This window comes from Eptesicus fuscus, chromosome 19 (assembly GCF_027574615.1).
Source record: "Eptesicus fuscus isolate TK198812 chromosome 19, DD_ASM_mEF_20220401, whole genome shotgun sequence".
Classification (NCBI taxonomy): Eukaryota; Metazoa; Chordata; class Mammalia; order Chiroptera; family Vespertilionidae; genus Eptesicus; species Eptesicus fuscus.
Genome location: NC_072491.1, coordinates 36,361,508 through 36,388,043, shown reverse-complemented (window position 1 = coordinate 36,388,043; position 26,536 = coordinate 36,361,508). Strand labels below are relative to the sequence as shown.

Sequence of the window (26,536 nt, the reverse complement as noted above, 5' to 3'; positions counted from 1 at the left end):
CAGGAGCTGCCCCCCGGTGGTCAGTGCACTCCAACAGGGGGAGCACAGCTCAGCCAGAAGCCAGGCTCACTGCGGGTGAGTGTAGCGGCAGTGGTGGGAACCTCTTCGGCCTCCGCAGCAGCGCTAAGGATGTCTGACTGATGGCTTAGGCCCACTCCCTGAAGGCTCCTGGACTGTGAGAGGAGCCGAATTTCGTGCACCAGGCCTCTAGTATGGTATATTTAGTAGTTAGGTAGTGAGTTTTGGAGTTCAGTCATGCTATATTTGGTGTAACTGTGGGCAAGAAGTTACTTTTCTAAATTTCCTATTCTGTAAAATGGGAATAACGAATAATAATCCCCTTTTAGAGTTGTGGGGTTTTAGGAGAGAAATTTTAGATTGCCACAATGTCTGGTACTTAGGAAGTTTAAATAAATATTGGCTTATGTTATTTTCAGATGCTGATGACTTTAGTGCCCTGGCTACTCAAAATTCTCTAATTCAGTTTATCAATTCAGTTGCCCTCTTTTTCTGGGGCTTCTTGCTCTCATGGCTTTAATTGTTCTCTGTATGCTGGTGATTGCCAAAACTGTGTGTCTACCCTAGACTTCTTACTAGAGCAGAATATCCATGTGTCCAGTTGCCTTCAAGATCTGCTCTGCACAGAGGAAGAACTACTAGCAACATGTGGCTATTGAGCTCTTGAAATGTGGCTAGTCTGAATTGCGATGTGCTGTCACTATAAAATACACACCTGATTTTGAAGGCTTTAATAAGAAATAAAGTAATGCAAAACATTTTAGGATTATATTGATTACATGTTGAAATGATAATTTTAAAAATATATTGGGTAAATGACAGTTATTAAATTTAAATTAATTTCACCTGTTTATATTTTTAAAAATGTGGCTGCTAGGAAATTACATATGTGGTTTGCATTACATTTCTTTGTACAGTGCTGATATGTATATTTGAATATATATACTTGCTGTTACCTATCTATATAAACCCCTAATATGCAAATCGACTGAACGGTGGAACAACCTGCAGAACAACTGTTTGGCAGGGGGCTGGGCCTACGAGTGGGCAGAACCAGGCTAGCGGCCCCCCCCACCAACTGCCCCACCAGGCACCCCACAGATCGGCCCTGATTGCACAAATTTTGTGCACTGAGCCTCTAATATATATATATACTTATATATTTCTCATATAGTTCTTAAGTGCCTTGAAATTAGCTAGTCCAGAACTTATTACTCTCCCCATTCCCTTCTTCCTCTCAAAGTTCAGCTTTCCTTCTCTATTCCTTATCTCAGTGAATAGCTCTATTTATGCTCCCAAAGCCAGAGTTTTGGAGTCATCCTTGATTCCTCCTTTTCCCATGTCTCTCATATCTAGTAGTTGTAAAATCTTTTTGTTTCTACCTGTTAAATATCTGTTTCATGTACTTTTTTCCATGACCATTGTCATTACTTTAGTCAGTTTGTTCTTTAATGGTTTCTTGATTTTTGTCACATTTAGATCTCAATAATATAAAAAATAGAATTCTACCCAATTATAGTACTAGTATGGTTTCATTTAAAAAATGTAAAGTATTTGCTTCATCTGAGTTTTTTATTTTAAAGTAGGACTTGATCTTTATTTTTTTAAAATAGCTACCCAGTGTCTTACCATTTATTAAAAAGTCCATCTTTACCCTACTAATTTAATATGCTGCTGTTATAATTTACCAAATTCCCAAATGGGTTTTGTTTTCTGAATGTTGTATTCTGTTGCGGTGATCTGTGTATCTGTTTATGTGCCATTGCCATTCTGTTTTATTTATTGTTTCCTACAGTATATTGGGAGAATGGACATCTAGAATACCGTTTTCCTATCCAAGAATGTGGTCTGGATGTTTTTCCATTAGTTCAAGTCTTTTGTGTCTTACAATAGTGTTTTCTTATTTACTGTACTTTGCTCTTATACATTCAAGTTATTTCTACATATTTTAACTTTTGTTGTATTACTAATGGATTATTTCTTCCATTGTGTTAGCTGGCTGTGTGTTGTATTTTACCATTACCATTGTCAGGCCCTAATAATAATTTACTATAAAAGATTACTAATTGATCTTCCTTTCTTCATTTCTCCACATTTCTGATAGTGATTTTTCTTTCACTTCTTAAAGTCCTTTAACTTTTTAGGATAAAGGTCAAATGAAGAATAAAGGTCAAATCCCTTAGGATGACATAAAGGTTACCACTTGGACCCTGGTGGCATATCCACCCTTATCTCTGGTTGTAAGAACTATAGCTCCTTCTCCAGTGTATGTCTCTCAAGTTTTTTTAGTACTTTGAATAATCTTATTGGATATATGCCTTTTAGTTTGAGTAGCTTCTTTAGTAATACCTGTTCAGTGACTGAATTTACAAATTTAAATAAAATTTTTCATTTCACAATTGTGTTTTTATAAGTGAGGATGAGGATGATGACCTTCAATATGCTGATCATGATTATGAAGTACCCCAACAAAAAGGATTAAAGAAACTCTGGAACAGAGTAAAATGGACAAGAGATGAGGTGATTATCTGATAAAGTTGACTAATTTCATACCTGTATTTATTAATACTGTTATAGATATAAAAACTATTTTAAAATAAAACATGAGGAAAGTTATCCATCCACTAATTTGCACATTATTTTTCTTCAGCCAGAGACATGAATAGTGGATTGATGTTGAGACAGAAACAGTAGAGTAAATGGGAAAACTTATATTATAGTGGATTTAGTCCTAAAAATGGCCACTAGATATGACATAAAACAATCAGAGAATTATCTGTATTAAGGGATAGAGGAATAGGGCGGGGGAAAGCTTTCTAAAGTTCATACCTATTTTAATAGGATGATAAGTTAAAGAAGTTGGTTGAACAACATGGAACTGACGATTGGACTCTAATTGCTAGTCATCTTCAGGTAAGTGAAACATTTTATTTCTATATATAATGGATAATTTGGGCAATTGAGTTAAATTTGCTGTTTTTAAAAATGTGTCTATATTATTTTAGATTCAGGTTTTCTTCCTAAAAACATCTCTTATTCTGGTCCTCCTATAGTTGCCAATAGTTTAGAAAGTCTGATTTTCTAGTAATTAGTTTATCCATAGGGCCTAAAAAGATTACTAATCTAAAACAAAAATGACTCTAAGTTTGAGTAGGGCTTTATAAATATTTGCTGATAAGTATTAAAACATTTTGAGAGAAGTTAAATATATTGAAATACTTGATAACTAATTAATAAAAATCAGAAAAGTCTGTTGAAAAGTTTGTCATAAAATGCTTACATTTTAAAATGTTGACCGATTGTTAATAAATTATACTTACTGTTTACCATACTACTATTTACCTACTGTTTATTAGCATATAATTTTATAATTTACTAAGTATTTTTACATATACTTTTATTTGTTCCTCACTACACTGTTGGTAGTGAGGCAAAATATTCATATTTTAATTTCTGTATTTACTACTTTGGGTTTCAGAAACCATGTTACCTATGTTCTTTTTATATTGTTATGATTCCTTTAATATATATATATGTGTGTGTATGTGTGTGTGTGTGTGTGTGTGTGTGTGTGTGTATACTTTACTGATTTCAGAGAGGAAGGGAGAGGGAGAGAGAGATAGAAACATCAATGATGAGAGAGAATCATTGGCTACCTCCTGCACACACACACACACACACACACACACACACACCCCGCCCGCCCCCCCGCCTCCCCAGGATGGAGCCCATAACCCAGGCATGTGCCCTGACTGGGAATCAAACCGTGACCTTCTGATTCATAAGTTGACACTCAATCACTGAGCCACACCGGCTGGGCAATCACTCCTTTTAATATAACCTGAAAATGGAGACCAAATAATGGAAAGAACATTAAGTTTTTTAGTCAGTCTAAATTTTGTTCAAATGTCAACTCTATTAGCTTAGAAAATTTTTTTTTTTGATCTTCAGTTATATAGATAATATAATATGTAAATAATAGTACTGGTTTTGTAGTATTTTTGTGAAAATTAGAAATAACAGAATATTTGGCATCGTTCCAGACATTTAGCTTCCATGTTCAATAAATGGAAGCTAAATCAGAAAAGTTATTTACATTAGTTTTATCAGTTTAACTTCAATGGTATAACAGCAAATGAACAGAGAATGCTACAAGAACATACAGGAACAACCTGATTATTTTAAAGAAAGTGATAGCCTTAAAATGGATCAGCATTGATGTGTAGAAGCCAAAAATGAAGCTCAATTTGCATAAAAATAATTTGAAGTGCAGTAGGCACAAAGACAGAGCTATTGGTAAACAAAGTATTGTTATCTATTGCTTTATATACTTCTAAATTATCTATAATTGTGTGGATTAACTAATGTCTTTGTAACCCAAATTACTTATGAAAAGTTACTATTATTATTATCATCATCATAATACATAGGAGTTACTAAGTCATGAATTAACTAAAACAAGGTTTCATTTATTATTAATCATTTTTGGAGTTTGAGATATTTCTACATAAGGTTTTCTTATCCTGGTAAATTAATTTTTCTTTTAAGCTTCAACGCTTAAGTCATTTAACTGGTACATAATACACATTTCCCATGTAGATGTGTTTAGTATTTTCTTATTAACCTGGCGGGGCTGGGAGTCATCATTTATAAACATCCTTCTTCAGGTACCATGTAGTAGTCTAGCAATGCCTTTAGGGTTTTTTAATTGTGTAGAGTTATGTACTGCTATAACTATATGAATCCAGGCTGCTGTGCTATTTGAGTTCTTTTATCTGCTTTGTATAGTTTTCTGTTTACTTCCTTTTATTTCTCAACCTTACATACATTTCTTATGAGCAGTATTTGTATTATAGCTTTGCTGCTTGCTGTTTTACAAGGCACAGTGTAGAGACAAATACTTTTAAGTATATATTGTTTTTGTTTGTAGTCTAAGCCCTGCCACTACTTTAATTAAAAAATAATTGGGACACAGGCATGTAAAAGAAATATTACATATTTAAGATTCCTGTTTAATACATTATTCTTGAAGACTTTGTTTTTAAGGTTGTGAGACATAAGTTTGGGCTGACTAGTTTTTTGGAAGAAAGTTGTCCAATAACAAAATCATCTAAATTTTTTCAGAATCGTTCTGATTTTCAGTGCCAGCATCGATGGCAGAAAGTTTTAAATCCAGAGTTGATAAAGGGTCCCTGGACTAAAGAAGAAGATCAGAGGGTAATATGTTCATGTTCTTTTTTTTTCTTCCTTCCGCTGTATAGATGTATTAGCTTTTTTTCTTCCTAGTACATTGTTTTGACACATAAAGTCTATATTTAAATCACGTTGGTTTTGTTCTCTGGGTGCTGCTTGCATAAGAATTGTAAGTTGTGTCTTTTTTTGTTAATCCTCACCTGAGGATATTTTTTCCATGGATTTTTAGAGAGAGTGGGGGAGGAAGGGAGGAAAGAGAGAGAAAAAGAGAGAGAGAGCAATGTGAGAGAGACACATTGATTGGTTGCCTCCTGCATGTGCCCTGACTGGACCAGGGATTGAACCTGCAACCAGGTATGTGCCCTTGACCAAAATGTAGTTTTTAATGAATTGAGTCAAAGTATAGTATTTTCTTTCAGAGAGTTTGCTTTGTGGAAGTAAAATATACTATCATCTTAGCACCTTGTTTAGAGCTTAGGTTAGTAACATTTAGGGTATAGTTTCTTTTGAAAATTGAGTTAACATTTTAAAAACAATTTTATCTTATTTGATAGCATTATATATAATTTAATATTCATTCTCAACTTTCCCTTCTGGCCTATAATAAGTCACTAAAAAATAAGATAGATATCAAAGCATCATGTTTCCAAAGGGTTGGATGATTTAAAAACCAAGATAACTGTCTGTATTATAAAAGAGAATGGGAGAGTTTGTCCTCCACTTGGAATTACCCTTTAGCTCATGTCCTTTATGGCATAAAAATTGTTAATGTAGTTGGAGAATTAGAATGTTCTTACTGCCACACACTAAAAAAGTTAGTACTTCATTAAGCTCAGAACTGGTTTGATTTACTTGGTAAGTTTTAAAATGTGAGATCTAGATCCTTACTGTTTGAGAAAGGAAGAAATGAAAAGAGAGTAACTGTAGATACATCCTACTTCCAAACTGATTTATTAGGCTATTACAGCTACTTTAAATTATTTGTATGAAAACAATTTAACTTACAAATCACTTTAATTAGTACCTTGTATTTTAGATAAGTTTGGGATCAGTCTTTGAACTTGGCAAATACTGAAGCAGTATTTATTGGCAAAATTGTTCTTTTAAGTTGTAGTTGTGGCTTGGATTTAATGCATTTAAAAAAAAAGTATTTGTGAGTTATGTTTTTAACATTCTGTCAAGGTAATGGTTTTTTAAACTTTGTTTTTCTATTTTTTAGGTTATTGAATTAGTTCAGAAATATGGCCCAAAAAGATGGTCTTTGATTGCAAAACATTTAAAAGGAAGAATAGGCAAGCAGTGTAGAGAACGATGGCATAATCATCTGAATCCCGAGGTAAAGAAATCTTCCTGGACAGAAGAGGAGGACAGGATCATTTATGAAGCACATAAGCGGTTGGGAAATCGTTGGGCAGAAATTGCCAAACTACTTCCTGGAAGGTGCTTATATAAATGTATATACATTTTTCTGTACTTAAACTTGATCTTTATAATGTTACTATTAAATATATTTGCAAGTACCCCATGACTTTTTTTTATTTATAATTAAAATTTAGACTGTATAATACAAGCAACCGTTTGGGACTATTTGTAATATATCTGTAGTAAGGATATAATTACTTTTAATGAAGTATTTTATAGTAATTTTTGGCAATAAAATGATAGACCTTTGGATTATGAACATTTACTGCACACCTCCCCCCAAATTATGTTTATATATCAATGCCAGTGAGGCAGACCTTTGTATAAACTTGGTTGGAATGGAGTCTAAATCAAAGAGGTTTCTTTTGTATTGGATTCTATGCATAAGCCCAGAAAATAACAAATAATATTAACTGAAATAAACTGCTAATAAAGTACATTAGAGAAAACTCAATTCTTAATTATGGTATGATTCAAATCATGGAAGTAGGTAGGCAAAAGGGATAGGCAAAAGGAGGTTTACAGTTCATATGGAAAAAGACATACAGGTTATGATTTAATTTTATTATTTTTAACTCACCTGAGAATATGTTTTTATTGGTTGTTTTTAGAGAGAGAGGAAGTGGGGGGGAGAGAAACATCCATTGGTTGCCTCCTGTACTGGGGATTGAACCCACAACTTTTTGGTATATGGGATGATGCTCCAACCAACCTAGCCACACGGCCAGGGCCAAGTTATGATTATTACAATAGCTTTATAATTCAAAAGAACGGCATAATGGCACACTGCACTTAGGTACAATCTCATAAGTGCTCAAATTGCCCACATTCTTGAAGTCTACTTGGTATACTCTGTGTTTTGAGTACTCACAACTGTAGACCTACTTTTGCCCACCCCTCTATATCCATGTGGCTCAGATATAGAATTTCCCTCAGTGGCAGGGATGTGGTATGTACACTATACGGTGCACAGGTTCAGATGTTTCCTAATAGTACAATAGACCAACAACCTTGGGAAAATTCATACCTCACTTAGAAGATATGCATTCATTTTTTTATTGTAATCTCTATATAGTACTTCATTGTTTATAAAATGCTTATACATATATTCTTAATTAATCTTCATATATTTGTGAAATACACAGAATAGACAATGCTGTTTCATAGATAAGGAAATTAAAGCACAATGTCAAGGTTCTTTTCAAGTTACTGAATCTGGCCTAGGAACTTTGATGTTTTTAACCTCATACATCTTTTTACTGTCCATAGAACGTAGCCTAATACCTTGACATAAATTAGGTTCTCAGTAAATGTAGATTTTATGAAAGATGAAATTTACACTACAAGTAGGTTGAAGATTTACATTTATATAAAGGAAACTTAAGTAAAAATGGAACCCATGAACTTTCTTCTATAAGTATTTTGTTCTAAGAAGTGGAAAAGTATTCTGGGATTCTGTAACTTGTGGTTACTTTTCACAATCATGTTTGTTCTGGCTTTAAGGTCTTTGTCCTTGCTATGCCCTTAATCTGGAATGCTCTTTTTTTCTGTTCTTGTATGGCTGGTTCATTCTTGTCATTCAGATCTTAGCTTCACTGTCAACTCTCAGAGGCCCTCCTAGACCACCTAATCAAAATTACTGTTGTTACTCATTTTTCCTTTTGTTAATCCTCACCCAAGGATATTTTTCCATTGATTTTAGAGAGAGTGGAAGAGAAGGGGAGAGACAGAGAAAGAAAAACATGGATGAGACACATTGATTGTCATTTTTCTTTAATGATCTACATTGCATATTTAATTTTTGTTTTTCTGTTCTTTCCTACTTTCCTTCTGCCACATTTCCAATGAGAATGTAAATTCCATGAAAGAGGGACTTTCTTTGCCTTATTTGCTGATATATCTCCAGTGCTTAGAATGTGCCTAACATATAGACATACAGTTTATCTTTTTAATTAAAAAAGTAACTAATTTTAAATAAATGTTGTAAAATGCACTTTGTACATTTTATACAGTATTAAAATTTGTGGAATCCTCTTTTTCTTTTAAAATTATACACTTTCATTTTATAGGACTGATAATTCTATTAAAAACCATTGGAATTCTACTATGCGAAGAAAAGTGGAACAGGAGGGCTACTTACAAGATGGAATAAAATTAGAACGATCTTCATCTAAACTTCAACACAAACCTTGTGCGACAATGGACCATTTGCAAACCCAGAATCAATTTTACATACCTGTTCAGGCACATATTTTTAATACTTTTATTATTTTAAAAAAATTTTAGTTGCTATATGGGAAGGTATTTGTTTTCTTAATAGGACAAATACAATATATAAAGGAGAAAAGACATTTGAATTTCCAAGCTGAAAAATACTCCATAACTTGTTAAACAATTAGTGAAGGCTTATCTCTACATTTCTGATTGATAAATATTTTGGGGACAAAGTCATTAAAATATTTCCTTTTATATGTAATGTTTACATTATCTAGTTTAATAATTTAGTATATAAATTTCCTAATACTATAATTCTTTGAATCTTCAAAGCTAATGGTTGTGCTTTAAACATCTATTGTAGTTTCTAAAAAATTTAGTTTAATTGTAGTATTCCTTATCTCTAAGATATAAGTGCATATAAAATGATTTAAAGGAGAAAATAGTAAAAATATCATTCAAGCCATCATTTTGGAGGTGTAGTAAATAATTTTCTCCTTGATGGCATTTAACTTTGCTTCCTCCCAACTGACCAACCAGTTGAGTAACTTCAGTCTTCATTTTAAAAGATTCACTAGAGGAGAGATTACCCAAGTTCATAATGGGGCAAGCTCTATTTTCCTTAGAGTGCATTTTCCGACCTGTAAGAAATTTGTTTAGTAGGAGTTTTCATGAGGTTTATTTTACATTTCCCTATCTAGCTATTTGTCATGCCATTTTTCATGTAGAGCAATTCTTGGATCTTTTTATGTAAAAGTGAAGTTGACTAATTGTCTTCCAAAAGACAAAATTTGTGTATAAAATGTATGCTTAGTATGCCTCAGAATTGATTTTATTCCATTAAATGGACATTTTTAAAGACATAATTTTAAAAGAAAGTAATGACATCTTAATTTACAAATAGACATGTGAAGACAGTTATCTGCTGATACTCAATACCTTAAGATTTTTACATTTTTCTTTACAGTCCTAGATTTCAGCAGTATAAACTGAAATGTTCTATTTCTATCTTAGAAAGGTTAAATTTATTTTTTTAACTCATAGAAATTTATTCTTTTGATTTCATTTTAAAAATTATTTGGGGTCAAGGTAATGCTTAACAATCTCAATAAAAATATATTGGAAAGATAAGGATATTTCTTGTACTTTAAGAATTGTTTCCCTTTTAATAATTATTGAAAGATGTATACATAGTTCATTTAAACTACTAAAAATTAATTCTAATTTTTACTTTAAAAATGCACTGATTTGAAATACTGTCACAGATTTTAATGAAAAATTAGAGAAAGAAACCTTTCTAATCCATTGGAGTTACCAAGTTGAGTGAAAACTGATGCTAATCAAGTATTGTGAAAATTAAGTTTAATGTTAAAAGTTATGTATAATGATTCTGCATTAGATGGTGATTTAGATAGGCCATTGTGGGAAATACACAATATCATATTTAGATTTATTAGATTTTAAGGTTTTAAAAAATACATTCGCATATTTCCTTCCACCACTGCACATTAAATTTGTATGCAACTTTAAAATTCTGATTACAGATGCTTTAGAAAAGAAGCAGAATAATTCTTAATCTATTATCAGAGTATTCAAAAGTACATGAATGATTTTGATTTTTTTTCCCTAAGACAAGTAATAGAAGAAGCCTCTGTTTTCATATGTTTCTACCCAGAGGTTGCCACGGGGTGGAAGTAGGAGTAGGAAATATGAAAGTAGAAAAATTTGCTTTAGTTTCCATCTCTGTGAGCGCTTCATAGGATAAACCCCTTTCTCTGAAAGATAGGAACACAATTACTTTGTCTTCTCCAGGAAATAGAGGAATCCTAATAACAGACTTAAAAAATATTTGGTGGATATTGTAGTCAATACAGTGATTGACTGATAAATCTAGGCCAAGTAATTCTCACATTTCATCTAGAACATAGATCTTTCCTAAGTGTTAATACTTTTCATCAGTAAACCCTTAAGAACAGAGTGGTAGTTACTAGATAAACTATTGTTGGTATGACATTCAAAGTTAACAAATACTTTCTGAGTTTTTAATGTAGCTATTTTGTCAAGAGTTTTTGTGCTTTGTCTTAGATTTTAAAGTGTTATATACAATATTAATGATTTAATTACTTCTTAGATCCCGGGCTATCAGTATGTGTCACCTGAAGGCAATTGTATAGAACATGTTCAGACTTCTGCCTTTATTCAGGTAACTTTTTATTTATAATAAAACAAAGGAAATGCAAACATTATTGAAAGTCTAACAGTGCTTGTTTCCTCCTCCATAAAACTAGGACAAAAACAATGCTATCTGTCCTATATGCTTTGAGTATTGTAACATTAAAGGAGAAAGTTTGTTAAATGGGTTTGAGAAATATAAATTGTACAAGTGTAAAGTGATTGTCAAACCAGTAAGATGATTCTTTTATTTTCCAACTTAATGCAATCAGGTTGCAAATGGACATATTTTTGCTAAACTGGTTAAAAATATGTACTAAGAGTCAATAAATTTAAAACATACATTTCTAAATTGATATAGATGATGCAGTATACATGTTTTATGCATTTAAATTTTCCAAATCTTTTCTGTTAAATTGTAAATATTTACCATCAACCTCTTTAGATACCAGAGGGATTATGATACTGGGTATTTGGGATTTAGTAGTATTCAGCTTTAGAGAAAATAGATTTTGTGTTGTGTAGAAGAAAATAAAAATTAAAACAGTAATAATAATAAAGAAATTATGTAAGTAGTCTATTTTCTCTTTTATTTAACTTATTTTAGCAACCCTTTGTTGATGAAGATCCTGATAAGGAAAAAAAAATAAAGGAACTTGAGTTGCTTCTTATGTCAGCTGAGAATGAAGTTAGAAGAAAGCGAGTTCCATCGGTAAGAAATTAGTTTAAGTATTTAGATTTTATTGTTAGAATCTTTTATATGCTTTTTATAGTTCTCATCAGCATTGACTTTTGTATGTCACAAAGTGGAACGCATATTCAGTATGACTTCAGATGTTAATATAGACTAAGAATAGTCTTTCTAATTTGTTCCTTTGAGATTGCCTGATTTTGATATGCATCTCTTGGAGCATATTTTACAATGTTCACTATTAAGGTGCTTCTTGAGTCATAAATGTTAAGCAGACTTAAGGTATGATTTTTGATATATATATTTGTGAAAATGATGTGTAGTTTAGATTAGGCTTTGGTTTTATTTTAGACATTCCATGTAATTATGGCTTTAGTAGAAAGACAAATAAAACTTGAAAAATAATTAAATAGATGTGTAGAGATTTGTGCACTCCAAAATTGCTTTTATTCTCTCTCTGAATTTTTTCCTATTTACTATATTTCCAATTGAATTCAGTAAATTGGAAAAAGTAATAACATTAAAATATGGAAAAAAGGAACATTTAGACTTTATACTCTCTAAAAAAAATTTTATATGGATGTTGGGTTTTGGTAACCAGGGTACCATGACTACCATTTTACTGAGGAACCATTATAGATGTGTTGCATGAATTTTTGGTAATCCTTATATTAACTCTGTGAAGTAGGTAGTTTATTGTTAAGGGCTCAGAGTCAAGTGTGTATATTTGTAGCCTTATGGTTTTTCCAGTGGGCCAGCGATCTCCCTTTTTGAATCTTTTTCCCACCTACAAACCCAATTGAAATGCATATGGTTTCAAAGTTCTCTTCAGAAAGTGACTGTAAACTCTATGCTAATGAAATAAAATTGCTTTAATTTCTTGTGTTTTTCTAGGAAACTTTAAAACGAATGGAACTTGTTTAGCAACAGTGTTGAAAACTCGTTTTTTACCTTATTTAACTTGAAGCTTAACATTTTGTTATTGTGATTCTAGCACATTCTAGCAATTTTTATTTTTAATAGTAATAGGTAACATTGGTTGAGTGCTTCCTGTGGACTGGAGCAATGTGCTCTCTAAATTAATTTTAAATAAATTTAAAAATTCAGCTCCCTAGTTGCACTAGCCACATTTTGGTTGCCTATATGGTTAATGGCTTTCATACTGAGCAGCTTCAGATGTAGAATGTTTTTTTTATCACCTAAGAAAGTTTATTGGACAGTGCAATACACTTTACATATTGTTTCTTTTCCTCCTCCTACCCCCAGTATAATGAACATACAGCACTGTTTAAGTTTAAGATGTACAACATAATGATTTGACTTACATATGTTCTGAAATGATTACCACTTAAGTTTAGTGTTAACATCTATCATCTAATGTAGGCACAAAAAAATGTTTTTTTCCTTATGATAAAAACTCTTAGGTTCTACTCTCTTAACAACTTTCAAATTACGTATTGTTTCTTTTTATTTTATTGATTTCCGAGAGGAAGGGAGAGAGAGAGAAACATCAATGATGAGAGAGAATCATTGATTCGCTGCCTCCTGCATGCCTAGCCCCCGCACTGGGGACCGAGCTCGCAACCTGGGCACGTGCCCTTGACCCAAATCGAACCCAGGACCCTTTAGTCTGCAGGCTGACGCTCTATCCACTGAGCCAAACCAGCTAGGGCTACATTTTGTTTCTTAATCATACTTTTCAAAGTCTCTTTTCTTGTTGTTTTTTTTTATGGGACACTAGGAAACTATGGTCAAAAGATAAGTAAATTGTCTGGCGTACATCACTGGAGAGAGAAAGAAAATGACACTGTCCCTGACCTCAAAGGATTTACTCTGCAGTGGGAACAGAGGCAGGAAACAGTATATTGTGTGAAAAATAGGTCACAAAGTTTTACGGGAGCACAAAGGAGAGGTGTCTAATTGAGAATCAGGTAGCCAGGGTTCCTGGAAGAAATTATATTTGAGCTCAGTCTTAAAAGATAGGCAGTATATTAGCAAAGTAAGTGAACTAGGTCATTATTATAAACTAGAGGCCCGATGCACGAAGATTCATGCAAGAATGGGCCTTCCCCTGGCTGCCGGCACCGCTTTTGCACTGGCCGGAGCCGCCTTTCTGCCTTCGCTCTGCCCAGAGCTGCCTTTCTGCCTTCCCACGCTGCCCAGAGACCCGGAGCTGCGGGGGGGGGGGGGGGGGGGGGGATGCCTGCATCCCACCCTGCCCCTGGCCGCTTGGTGCCTGCATATGCAAATTAACCCACCATCTTTGTTGGGTTAATTTGCATACAAACTCCTGATTGGCTGGTGGGCGTTGCAAGGTACAGTCAATTTGCATCCTTCTCTTTTATTAGTGTAGATGGAACAGTAGTGAAAGAGTAGTCAGGTGGAGTACTTTCCAATGTTTTATCTTAAATGAGGAATATAAGTTTTCCCTGGTCAGTAGGTTGGTCAACATTCTAGGGAGCAACAGTTTGAGCAAAGGCACTCTGGGGTAAAAGACTAGCTCATCAGGGAATCACAAGTACTATAGTTGGGTATTCCCTGGGAGGGGGCAGTGTCTTTCAGGAGATGAAGTTTAAAAAGTAGAGGCCAGATTCTAGGAGTTTGGACATGCTTGTTTTATCTCACTATGATTTTGTAAATTTAAAAACACATTTAGAAAAAATAAATAGAATTAAGATATGAAGTTTAATGAAAATTTTTTTTATCAATTTTGAGGAAAGACAGTATATTTGCTACTATATTTCCAGCTAAAATGTTGTGAAGTATGTTATTCTAGAAAATAACTTATTTAAAATACAAATTTATGCTTAGGTTGAAAATGACAAGTAACATTCACATTTTTTTGTGTGCTTTTAGCAGCCTGGAAGCTTTTCTAGCTGGTCTGGTAGTTTCCTCATGGATGATAGCACATCCAATACTCTAAACAGCCTCGAGGAGCACTCTAGTGAGATTTACAGTATGGATGAAAATCAGACTATGGCTGCTCAGCAGAATTCACCCACAAAGTTCCTGGCCGTGGAGGCAAATGCTGTGCTGTCCTCTCTACAGACCATCCCAGAATTTGCAGAGACTCTAGAACTTATTGAATCTGTAAGTCTGAAATTGTGAGATTATCAAAAGCTCAATTTCAGTTACATAGTTTCATGTTTAGAAACTCAGTTGAATGGACACTGACCAGTTTTATGTTAAGCATTACTTTGTCTGACATGCTTAATTTCGCTTTGATATTTTGCAGTGGTTTCTGGAAAAAATATGTAAATCTTTCTCAACTATGTACCTTGTATAGAATTTTTAAAAATTTAAAATTTAACAATTTATTCTTTGTTATACAAGTTGTACAAATATATTAGAGATAGTTGGGAACCAGATAAAACTATAAGGAAGAAAATTAAAATTTTCCATAAGCAAAGAGTTAATAATTTAAGGTATTTCCTTTCAGGTGTGTTTCATACATATAAAACATAGATATTCATATTTTTAAAGTCAAAGATGCATTTATATATTATGCTTCTATATAACCCCCCACATTATATCATGAGCATGTCCCTATTTTCTTTAACTATTTTTTAATTCAAATTTTAATGGTTTCATAGTATTCTATCATATGTATGTAACAAAATTTATTTACCCAATATACTGTTATTGAACATTTAGGTGATGTTCAGTTTTTCAGTATTATGTAAAGCTTTGTGTAAAATTATGATTATGTATTAGGTTAAATTGCATTTTTGGATCAAAGTGTATGACCATTTTGAAGATGTTCCCTACACAATCCCAAATGATTATGTAGAAATTGATAGTATTTTTCTGATGTGGAATAGAGTGTGAAATTTTATGATGAGTTGTTCTCTGATAATGTACAGTAACTTGTTCCTTTTATTTAAAATACTTTGACATTTTAAATTGCCCAGCTACTGAATTAGATGGAATATTATTTTGGGTTATTCCAAATTAGAGTCATAGTAAAACCATAATCTGTTCCTTTCAAATGCTTTTGCTTAAAAAAAGATGAACAAGGAAAGGAAAGCCTATTTCTACTGAGAAAAATGAGTAGCTAATTAACTGGAAATTATCCCAAGTTCAAGATCAGATTTCACTAGGTTGCAACATTAACTCAAAGAATTTGATTTATTGCAGGATCCTGTAGCATGGAGTGATGTCACCAGCTTTGATCTTACTGGTGCCACTGCTTCTCCTGTCAAGTCCACTCCAGTTAAACTGATGCGAATTCAGCACAATGAAGGCGCCATGGAATGTCAGTTTAATGTCAGCCTTGTACTTGAAGGGAAAAAAAACAGTTGCAGTGGTGCAGAAAGTGAGGTGGTTCCTTTAACATCCCCAAATGTGGCCAAGTTTAGTACTCCACCAACCATTCTCAGAAAGAAGAGAAGAACGCGAGTGGGTCAGTCCCCAGGCAGTGAACTTAGTGATGGCACGTTCAACGATGGCAGTAATACAGCATTAAAACACACACCAGTGAAAACACTACCATTTTCTCCTTCACAGGTAGTAATGTTTCTGTTTATCTTTTCAAATGTTGATGAGCTAGATTAAATTACATCTTTAATATCTTGCTAGTGGTTCATTGCTTTGATATCATATAAAAAATGGGAATGTACTTAAATGTATGCATGCGCATGCTAAGCTCTGATAAATTAGAAGGTATCTCACAAAGTATAGTAGTAGCATTAGAGTGTCTTACAATTTTTAGAGCTAAAAGCAATGTTTTAGATGTAGTTCCACATCTTTAATAGGCCTCATCAGGAAATAGACCCAGAAAGGTAAAATGACTTGTCTACATTATCTAATGGCAGAGCTGAGACTGATATCAAGTATTCTGAGTAGCTATTCAACAGATATCAGGTATATTTAGCCATAGACAACTGCTCACTGTAAGAATTTTATGTCAGAAGATTTTCTAAGGATGTCAGTAACTACCTGCTTTTTCCTGTAGTTTTTATGTGCCCCAGCAGCAGATACTTATAGCAGAGCAAACTATCTCTTTTTCTTAATAAACACTATGTTTTAGGCTATGTGCTAAAACACTTTTTAATATTTTTATTTATTTCTCTTTTTTTAGTCCTCACCCAAGGGTATTTTTTTCCATTAATTTTTAGGGCGAAGAGATTTTTAGAAGAGATAGGGAAAGACAGAGAGAGAAACATCGATGTGAGAGAAACACATCGATTGGTTGCCTCCTGCACAAGCCCTGACCAGGTCCCGGGAGGAGCCGCAACCAAGGTACATGCCCTTGATCGGAATCGAGCCCGGGACCCTTTGGTCTGCAGGCCGAAGCTCTATCCACTGAGCCAAACCAGCTAGGGCCTAAATACTTTTATTATAGCATTTCAGTTAATCCCCTTTCAAAAAACCTTAGGAGATCAGTGGAATGAAATTTGGAAGTTAAGCAAGTTGTTCAGGTTAGTTAGTAAGAGATAGAGCTGGTGTTTGGTGTCCTGACAGAGATTAAAACGTTTTATGGGAGAAGAAGGAAATTTAATGCTCAAATAAACCTGGAGGGTGCTGAGATATTATTGGAGGTGTTTTGATGTTGGGAAGATGAGGGGAGTCTGGCAGGACACAATCACCATGTTTTCTGAAAATTGTGCCTTCTCCTCCTTCAGGGGGTGTCATTTACATAGATTGCAACGTGAATAGTGTGACCCCCCACCCCAGCCCTCAAAATTACAAAGCTCCTAGAGGAAGGTAAAACAGGCTTGGGCACACTAGTAATTTTTTGGTGGAGTGTAAATTCTAAGGTGGAAAGTGGCTGAGAAGGTGAGACATGATTATAAAGACCTTATATTCAATGGCAAAGAGCTTGAATTTTATCCTATAATTGACTAGAGGCCCGGTGCATGAAAATTCATGCACTGGAGGCAGGGGTCCCTCAGCCCACCCTGCCCCCTCTCACAGTCTGGGAGCCCTCAGGGGCCGAAGGCGACCTGTGATCAGGGGAAGGTGATGCCCCCATCACACCTCTGCTGCTGCCACTGCTGGCAGCGCAAGTCTTGGGCGGCCCTGGGCGGTTGAGCAGCCGACATCTGAGGCTTGCCTGTGCCTCGGGCCGGCCCTGGGAGGCTGAGGGCCCTGGGGGACTCCAGAAGCAGGGGCACGGAGCAGCTGGACCCATCTGGGGGCGGGTCTGGCCGTGCCGTGCGCCTACCGCCCTGGCGGGGCTGAGGGGACTGGGTACCACTATCTTGTGGCTGTGGGGGCCACCATCTTTGTGAGGGCATGATGGTCAATTAGCATATTCCCTCTTTATTAGATAGGATGGGCATTGCTGCAGGGTTTTAAGAGGGTTTGACTGCTAATTTTAGGGTTAAATATTTTTCAAATATTAGGATCCGAAAGTGATAGAGCTAAAATTCATCCCGTATGGCAATTTCCACTTCTTTCTACCTCTATTTCTAATCTATTAGCTACAAAAATAAATTAGTACTTCACAGTTGTATGTAAGTTAAGATCCAGTGAGTAAAGTGTGTCATTTGGAAAATAGACTGTGTGATACCAGTTTTGGCTGCTTGGAGGTTCTGAGCTGTGTTGTAAATAGTAAATTTGCCAGACAGCTGTATTTCTCATCAGCAAAGCATTATTCTGAATTCAAAGTATTCTCATAGAAAAGGACACTTAAGATAACTTATTAATAAACGAATGAAACTTTTTTCAATTACACTGTTGTGCAAAACTGTTACATTTAACACAGCAGCTGTTTATGGTTTCTGGATTCTTATTTGATAACATCTTGTTTTATTTTTATTTATTTATTTTACAGAGAGGAAGGGAGAGGGATAGAGAGTTAGAAACATCAATGAGAGAAACATTGATCAGCTGCCTCTTGCACACCCCCTACTGGGGATGTGCCCGCAACCAAGGTACATGCCCTTGACCGGAATCGAACCTGGGACCCTTGAGTCCGCAGGCCGACGCTTTATCCACTGAGCCAAACCGGCTAGGGCGATAACATCTTGGTTTAAAGGTTTTGTACTGTTCCTTAACTTTTGAATAATTGTTAAACAACTATTTCTTGAATGCCTTTTATGTGCTAAACACTGTTCTAATTTCTAGGAAGGCAGTGTTGAACAAAACAAAAATTCCTGCCCTCCTGGAGCTTAATTTTCCTTGAGTAGAATGTAAATATGGTATTATTGGCAATCCTTTTCTAAGAAAAATTGGGAAACAATTTGAAAATTTTTATCAGTTTAATAGAGTTATGTTCTAGAAATTGTCTATAAACTCTCTTCTTTTTTTTAGTTTTTCAACACATGCTCTGGAAATGAACAAGTTAATATAGAGAATCCTTCATTTACATCAACCCCTATTTGTGGGCAGAAAGTTCTTATTACAACTCCTCTTCATAAGGAAACAACTCCCAAAGATCAAAAGGAAAATGTAGGGTAAGTAGATATTAAAGAATTATGTTAGAGAAAATTAGAAGATTAGATTAACTTTTTATCCATTTATGCACATATCATAATCCCTATCCATATGGGACTTAGAACTGAAAAAAAAATCATCACCTTATATTTTATTCTTAGGAGAATGAAAACCAGCTAAATGTAGTGTAAAACTTTGAATTCAAGCAAAACAACATTTTTACTGTTTTTTTTCCCCTACATTAGTTCTCTTTTCTATTTTAAGATAATTGATTGGAGTAAGAATTAGTTTAAGCAGGCATACTCTACAATTGTCCTGTAATCTATAATAATAAAAGCGTAATATGCTAATTAGACTGGACAGCCAGATGTCCTTCCAGATGAAGCCGCAGCAGCTGAGGCAGAGGCAGTTAGGGGCAATTAGGCAGGCAGGCAAGTGGTTACGAGTGATCAGGCAGGCAGGCAATAGGTTAGGGGCGAAGAGGCAGGCAGGCAGGCGAGTGCTTACGAGCCAGTTGGCCGGGTTCTGAGAGGGTGCAGACTGGGCTGAGGGACCCTGCTCCCCCTCCCGCCGTGCATGAATTTCATGCACTGGGCCCCTAGTGTTTAAATAAAGCATGTGTATATGCAAGATAAATTAGTGTGTGCTTTTTATCATGACTTTGCCTTAATTCCTATGAAGACAAATTTTGATTGTAATACAAATATCTAAATGATTGGATAGGTTTAGAACACCTACGATTCGAAGATCTATATTGGGTACCACACCAAGAACTCCTACTCCTTTTAAAAATGCACTAGCTGCTCAGGAGAAAAAATATGGACCGCTAAAGATTGTGGTATGTATACTCTTTTAAAGAATTTTCCTAATTTTAATAAAAACAAAGTTTTATTTTTATCCTTGGTTTTTAACATTTTTAAAAATGCTGTTCACTGAAGGTGATAAAAATTTTATCTCTTGACTTATAAGTTTGAATTTGTGTTAATCTTTCTTTTTTGACTTGTAAATAAGCCTTTGCTTGGCTATTGTGAATTTTTACTTTATGCTATATCATCTAGAGAGAGCAAACCAAGTGTCAGCAGAGCTCTTTTCTTAACACTAAAACCAGGCTTTTCGTAATTTCAGTAGTAGTTATCTGTAGTAGAATAAAATAATTTTAATACTTTAATATACATAAGCACTTTCCTAATATTTTTTAAATTGATTGATCAGGATATCTCTTTAAGGCTCAGTTTCCTCTTCTGTTCAATGGAGTTGATAAAACACACTCCAGAGGGTTATTGTGAAGATAAAAGAGATAATAGAAGTAAATCTGGTGGAGCTAAGTTTTAAGTAAAATGTGCTTAATTAGTTGCTTCTAATAAAATAATTTTAATAATAGTGCAGGCAACAATAGTTCATATATATGTGAAAAAGTGCCACACTTCATTCAGTGCTTACAAGGTACAATATTGTTTTGTCATAAAACTGGTTAGTTGATTAATTTATTCAACTTATGTATCAAAAGGGGACTGTGAGAAAATTAAGCCACTAATGAAAAAGTATAAAAGCTGGGTTTTTATATGGGAGAAAAAGGAATTTGTATAAAAGACTTTTTAAAAACCCTTTAAAAAACAATTTAGTCACAGCCACTTGCCTTTCTGGAAGAAGATATTCGGGAAGTTTTAAAAGAAGAAACTGGAACGGACATATTCCTCAAAGAAGAAGATGAACCTGTTTACAAAAGCTGCAAACAAGAGGTAATCTTTTGGTGTCATTATTAATAAAAGCCTTATCATGGCCAAGTGACTTTGCCATATGTTTTTATTGTAAATTATTCATTCTAGCATACTGCTTCCGTGAAGAAAGTCAGAAAATCTCTAGTTTTGGATAATTGGGAAAAAGAAGAACCAGGTTCTCAACTATTGACTGAAGACATTCCAGACACACAGGTTTGTAAAGCTTTTTTAAAATAATGGTTGCTGTGAGTCCTAGTGCTTCTTGTTTCTTACTCATTGTGTTCTATTCATTAGAGCGTCATATAAAGTTTCCTTTAGTGTTATTCTGCTTAATTCAGAAAGAAGCATGTAACTGTAGAGAATATTCTTTTTTACTTCCTTGCTTTTTATATGTTTTTGTTTTGAGAGGAGTTGGGTCTCTTTTGTGTATGATATAAAAAAATGGTAGTTCTTAAAACTTTAAATTTCAGTATTTATCTTTGGTTCATTTCTGAAATATTTAATTCTACTACATTACTAGAAATTTCATCGGAGTCAAAACTTTCTTAGAGGAAAATTAACAAGGCTTCCACTACCCTTACTCAGTAGTCCCTCTATTTGTCACTGTTTTTGAATTAGTTATTTTATTTTCCTCTTTCTTTTTTCTCTCTCTTAGTCAGAAAATATATTTACAACATCTTTATTAATGATACCATTATTGGAAATACATGACAATAGGTGCAACTTGACTCCTGAAAAACAAGATATAAATTCAACCAACAAAACATATACACTTAATAAAAAGAAACCAAACCCTAACACTTCCAAAGTTGTCACATTGGAAAAGAATCTTCAGGTATGAATTTATAAATTTCTTTTAATGATTTTCATTATTGTTTATTCAGTTATCACTTTGGACTTACTGATCACAAATTATGCTTTTTCTTTTTAAATTAGACATTGACTATAACAGTAACTAAACATTCATTATTATTTTGTCACTCAAACTAGACTTGGGCTTTTGAGGGACTTCTTTATCAGGCCACATATAAACTAAACAATTGGAACTGTAGCGAGAGACTTGTCTGGTGATTTCCTAATCACTGTTTCATTTTTTCCTTCATTTCCTTCATTTCCTCCCTCCCTCCATCCCTCTCTTCCTTCTTCCCTTCCTTCCTCCCTCCTTCCCCCTCCCTTCTTCCTTTCCTCCCTTCCTCCCTCTCTCTTTTCCTTCCACATTGGTTAATAAAATTATATAGGTTTCAGGTGTATAATTCTATATTGCATCTTCTGTATTATATTGTATTGTTTGTTTACCACCCCAAGTCAAGTCTCCTTTCACCACCATTTATACCCCTTTTACCCTCTTCTACTTCTATCCACCCCTTTTCCCTTTGGTGATCACCGTAATGTTATTGGTGTCCATGAGGTGTGTGTGTGTGTGCTTTTTTTTACTTAATCCCTTCACCTTTTTCACCCAGCCCTGCAACCCCCCTCCTGCCTGTTCTCTGTATCTATAAGTCTGTTTCTATTTTGTTTGCTAGTTTATTTTGTTCATTAGATTTCACATGAGTGAAATCATATGGTTTGTCTTTCTCTGATTGGCTTATTTCACTTAGCATAATACTCTTCAGGTCCATCCATGCAGTTGCAAAAGGTAAGATATCCTTCTTTACAGCTGTACTACTGTATTCCATTGTGTAAATGTACCACAGCTTTTTTATCCATTCATCTACTGATGGACACTTGGGCTGCTTCCAAATCTTGGTCATTGTAAATAATGCTGCAATGAACATAGGCGTGTGTATTATTTCATTTTTAAACTAAAGATATCTAAATTCACTTCTGGCACCTCTTTTCCTATAACACGTAAATATAGCCCCAATTGCTACTTGAAAGGGTAAGTGGTTAGAATCAGTTGCAGCTTGATTTTGTTGGTATAATGATTTCCAGTGAACTTTTTGGCTCAAAAGTTGTAAAACAAAGTCCTTTTTTTTCCTGTTGCTATGCAGCCATTATGTAGTTGCAAATGAAGGCTGGAAATTTTTTACTATGTTATCTAAGAATTCAAACCAGAGAATTTGAGAGTTCATTGAGGAGGAAGTTTCCTTTATACCACAATGACTGCAGCACCAGCATCCCTGACATTTAAGCATTCCTTGAAAACATCTTTGGCAATCAAGTATAGCCACCTCATGTCTGTCGTGAGCCAGTGCTCTTCAAAGAGCCTTGCAGCATATTCTCTTAATTCATTTAAGATAATTTGATTTCCTAGTGTTTAATACAAAGCTTTTCAGGAAAATTCATTACACAGCAGGTCATACCTGTAAGGTAATAATCTTCATAATGGCAGAAAACACATGAAACAAACATAAACTTGGCTTTGTGCTATGACTGTATTTCTTACTTTGCAAGACATAAAGCTTTTAAACTGCCTCCACAGGCGTGTGAACAATATAGATAGCCAAAGAAATGACCATAAATGTTTCAGTATGTAATTTTAAAGCATAACATTATTTAAAAAGAATCACAATGCCATTATCCAAACATTTTTATAACTACTTATCAAATATCCAATCAATTAAAATAATTAACTTTTGATCGTGTAATTGTGAAGTAGTATGGATAATTGTTTTAGTAAGTTTAACATTACTATTAATATTTCCTCTCTAGTCAAACTGTGAATGGGAAACAGTGGTTTATGGGAAGACAGAAGACCAACTCATCATGACTGAACAAGCAAGAAGATATCTGAGCACTTACACAGCTACCAGCAGCACTTCAAGAGCTCTCATACTGTAATTGTTATTAAAGCTGATGAAATGCCCCACTCCCTTAGTATAGCCTATACTAAATTAGGTTGCAATGAAATTTGTGTCAATTAATTGTTTTTATGGTTTTAATGCAGCCCTAAAACGGTTTGCATCTTTTTTCATACTAAGCAGGCAGAAAGCTAAGCCACTTAAGGGGTAGGAAGTTTTGTAATTTATCTTTTAAGATATGAGATTTTTAAAAATTGTTTTTAAAGAGCAAGATGGGAAAATCATATTAGACTGTTTATGGATATTCTAAAAGCAAATTCTCACATATTTTCTTCAGAAGATATATGTTGTTACTCTCTTAATGCTGCAGTTTTGTTACAGAGTATGTGTAATTTCTGAAATTAGTCTATGTATGGGAAGCACACATGGTTTTATGAAGTACTTTTGCCAACGTGCTGATTTACTTAGCCTACCATTTACAAAGAAACACAATGGAAAGGAAGTTGAAGGATAGAACGTTGCACTACTAAATTTTGGTATTTTTCAAAAACAATAAAATTAACTACAGTGTTAAATGTATTTATTTGAGCATAGTACTGAAAACAAAATGCATAGAAAAAGGGTTTTTTATTTTGTAAAGAGTCAGTATTTTCTTCCATAAGTCTCAGAAGATCTGGGAGTTTGTTGAATGTATTGTACAGTATATCGGAGCAGGAAAACTTTGTAAATTGGAAAGAAGTCTGTTTTTATAATTTATTTTCATTTTTAAAGCTTAAATGTAGATATTTATACCTATACAGGGTGTCTAGAAGCCAGTGTTGTTTCCTGTTGTTATAGCTAACATAAGAACAATTTTGACTTTTAAGTATGAAACAGTAAGTTATAGCTGCAAAGAATACAATATCTATACTGTTTGTCACATCTACCTAAGTATTGCACTATGCCCTTTAAATCATGTTGGTTACAAAGTAGTTCTAAAAATGTACTAAATAATAATTTAATATTTTCTTTTTAAATTATACGGGGAGGGTTCATATAAATTAATCTGGTAATTTGTATATGTGTTTGAAATTTTTGCATTTTGTTTAAAAAATAATATGGTACTTTGGTCCCTAAAAACAGTTTGCACTTAGAAGTTTGTTATATTTACTCTATGTTTCAGAAATAGAGAACATTATCTTTTATTTATAAAAATATTTTGTCCTTTTAAAAAATGTTTTGTGTTTCTCTACAGGTTACAACAGTTGCTTCAGTTGCCTGTTTTAGGTGTTTGCACTTATTTTATTTCTTCTTGAAAGAATGTCTTTATTTGCTTTTGTGTAGAGATTTTATGTAATATTTTTGAGGCATATAATAGTGTGCTGTCAACTTAAACACTGACAGGTAAATAGAATTGTACACTGTAGTTTTAATTTTTATTTATAATTGACACACTCTCTCCCTCTCCACCCCTGAAGTATGCTGCTATGAGAGAAGGAAAGAGCGACCACCACTTGCACTGTTTGAAAAGAGAAAAAGCAAATGATGGCAGGTTCTCAAGTTAACTTAATGGAATCAACCATTACCAGGCAGATTCTTGCAAATTCAAAAAAATACTATGCCTTTAAGACAAAAACAGCTTAAGACTTTCTGATGTCTCTATGTTAACAGAACTGGAAATACTAAGTATTTTAATGCCTAGCTCTTGAACAGTAGACCTAATAGAGTTTTAAGCTATTTAAATCCACTAGCTCATTGTTGCATATCAGATGTAGTGAGAAGTGAAGAAAATGTCTAGTACTAAGATTATGCCTTGTTGATAACAGATGGACCAATTGGAATCTTCTTAGCATCTTTGTTAAGTATGTTGATTGCTTCCTAATTAGTGAATTCTCACAGAAATTTCACTTTGTAAAACCGATGATTGTAGCAAAATCATACTGGATCATTTCAATTTTAGTTGCCTTGAACTAATAGCACATAATGGTTCATTTTTTTTGTTTTCTTTTTTAAAAATTATTTTTAATTTATGTAGCCCTTGGATGTACATAGTATCCAATCACCAAAGTATAATATCTTAGGAGAGCAATATTTTTTAAAGCGTAATTTTTCTTAAGCATTAAATTATTCCAAAGGTAGTATATTGCAAAGAAGCCTGGGATTATTGGATATAGTACTACTTGGGTTGGTATTGGTTGAATCCTTCAGTTAACTGCTTTGTTGCTTTTTGCAAGAACTTTAAAAATCTTAAGCATGTCAGGCATCTTAAGTCACCTTTATACTGTTGTGTTCATTTGAATTTCTTTCAGTATGTTATAAAAATGCCAGACATACATGTAGCAGCCATACTTGCATGGAAACTGGTACACATATATAATACTGTATTTCGTTGTAAGGTTTTCATATTAATACAGCAATTACCCTGACTAAATTGAGTTTCTTGATGTATGGGAAAACTTTCCATTGCGAGAGAATCTCGCTTACAGTGTTGACTATTAACATTAGAAATAAAGCATCTGTGTACAAGTTGATTTGGCATTGCTCATTTCCCTTTGGTTTTGTGTGTTAATCTATTCATTGAACCTTAAGGACTCACCCCAAGATTCTGTCCTTAGAGCTCTTTTCTCCTTTAGGACTCCCTTTGTGGGTGATTTTATCTGTTAACACAATTCTTGAGCCTCTTTCTGAGCCATACTTGAAACTGTCTTTCAATAGTTCCATATGACTCTCTGTCCTCTGAAATGCATCATGTCCTCTTTTTCTCAACTTGGACCTGCCCTGCCTTTGTTCTGCCCCTTAGTAGTGTGGCCTTCCCTTCGATCATCCAATGAGAAGTCTCCTGTCCTTCCCTCACCCCTCACATTGAAATCTGTTGTAAATTCTCAGCCTGCATAAGACCACTGTTCTAGTTCCATTCCTTAATCACTTAATTGGATTATTTCACTTACTCACTCTGATCTCCATTCTACAGACATGTGAAGAAACCGTTCAGTGACATCTGGGTGTCA

General features: G+C 34.1%; 1 protein-coding gene across 1 annotated transcript in view; it reads left to right on the top strand.

Annotated features, from left to right (window-relative positions):
• The window catches only part of MYBL1 (MYB proto-oncogene like 1), a 29,972-nt gene extending 6,373 nt beyond the window's left edge, over window positions 1–23,599 (top strand). The window contains exons 2-16 of the mRNA XM_008150368.3: window positions 2,433–2,538; window positions 2,860–2,931; window positions 5,143–5,235; window positions 6,431–6,651; window positions 8,703–8,877; window positions 10,979–11,050; window positions 11,627–11,731; window positions 14,567–14,800; window positions 15,848–16,216; window positions 18,968–19,110; window positions 19,814–19,928; window positions 20,713–20,829; window positions 20,917–21,021; window positions 21,464–21,643; window positions 23,461–23,599. Of these exons, the coding sequence (XP_008148590.2) occupies window positions 2,433–2,538; window positions 2,860–2,931; window positions 5,143–5,235; window positions 6,431–6,651; window positions 8,703–8,877; window positions 10,979–11,050; window positions 11,627–11,731; window positions 14,567–14,800; window positions 15,848–16,216; window positions 18,968–19,110; window positions 19,814–19,928; window positions 20,713–20,829; window positions 20,917–21,021; window positions 21,464–21,643; window positions 23,461–23,589 (2,236 nt within the window). The 3' untranslated portion in view covers window positions 23,590–23,599. The remainder of the gene's footprint in view (window positions 1–2,432; window positions 2,539–2,859; window positions 2,932–5,142; window positions 5,236–6,430; window positions 6,652–8,702; window positions 8,878–10,978; window positions 11,051–11,626; window positions 11,732–14,566; window positions 14,801–15,847; window positions 16,217–18,967; window positions 19,111–19,813; window positions 19,929–20,712; window positions 20,830–20,916; window positions 21,022–21,463; window positions 21,644–23,460) is intronic.
• The last annotated feature ends 2,937 nt before the right edge of the window (window positions 23,600–26,536 follow it).